General features: G+C 45.0%; 1 protein-coding gene across 1 annotated transcript in view; it reads left to right on the top strand.

The window, feature by feature from the left end:
* DNAH6 (dynein, axonemal, heavy chain 6) overlaps window positions 1-1,053 on the top strand; it is a 219,792-nt gene that overhangs the window by 23,465 nt on the left and 195,274 nt on the right. Inside the window, 1 exon segment of the mRNA XM_015564106.1 lies at window positions 528-785. Within this exon segment, the coding sequence (XP_015419592.1) occupies window positions 528-785 (258 nt within the window).

The following is a 1,053-nucleotide window of genomic DNA, read 5'->3' as shown; positions in this document are numbered from 1 at the left end:
GGCTGTTTGCAGCTGGTCACACACCATTCAGGGTGGGGGTCCCCACTGGGGTGCTTGGCCAGTCTGGGTGAGGGGCTGAGGGCTGTTTTCAGGCTGGCGGGTGACGGAACCTCCCAACCGCTCCTTTTTTTCTTTTTTCTTTTTTTATTCTGGGCCAGTTTTAGCTCTGAGGCTCCAGCTCTTAGGCCTCCACTACTGAAAGCAGTTATCTGGTTTGTTTCGGTTCTGTAATCGAAACAACATATAACTCCTGCTCTGAGATCCCGGCTCACTGAAAGCAGGTTTCTGGGGTTTTGTTTAGCTTCTATATTTGTTACAATGTTTCTTAAACTGCAAGCTCAGAGGCCAGCAAGGCAGGCGGGGAATGTTGGAGTCCTCCCTCACTGAAGCAAGCAAGCCTCATGTTAGTTTCAAGCTGCTTGGCTGCTGGCCGCCATCTTGGCTGGCAGTTAATTTGCATAGTGCCCTGATTAGCCAATGGGAAGGGTAGCGGTTGTACGCCAATTACCATGTTTCTCTTTTATTAGTGTAGATGAACCCTCTGCTAAGATATTCTCTCCCTCTCCTCAGAAACTGCCACCTATTGGAAGAAGAAGTCTCTATAAGACCAGTTATTCATCTTTGCCTAAGTACATATTCGAGGACCGGGAAGATGTTGTTAAAGCCAACATCTGTGATCCCTTGGAAATCATTCAAATATTACGTGAAAATGAACATCTTGGATTTCTTTATATGATTCCTGCAGTGCCAAGGTCTTCAATTGAATATGATACCTATAATCTGAAGTAAGTTCTCTTGTATGAAGCCACTCATTAATATTAAAAATTACACAGATTGCAAATGTTACCCATAATTCATTGGTTGTTAATGATAAATATGAGCCCTAGTCATTTTGGCTCAGTGGATAGAGCATTGGCCTGTGGACTGAAGGGTCCCAGGTTTGATTCCAGTTAAAGGTACATGCCTGGGTTGCAGGCTTGATCCCCAGTAGGGGGCATGCAGAGGCAGCCGATCAATGATTCTCTCTCATCATTGATGTTTCTCTCTCTCTTT

Source organism: Myotis davidii, unplaced genomic scaffold (genome assembly GCF_000327345.1).
Source record: "Myotis davidii unplaced genomic scaffold, ASM32734v1 scaffold339, whole genome shotgun sequence".
NCBI classification, from domain to species: Eukaryota; Metazoa; Chordata; class Mammalia; order Chiroptera; family Vespertilionidae; genus Myotis; species Myotis davidii.
Note: the sequence above shows the minus strand (reverse complement) of the source record. Positions and strands in the feature narration are given on the sequence as shown.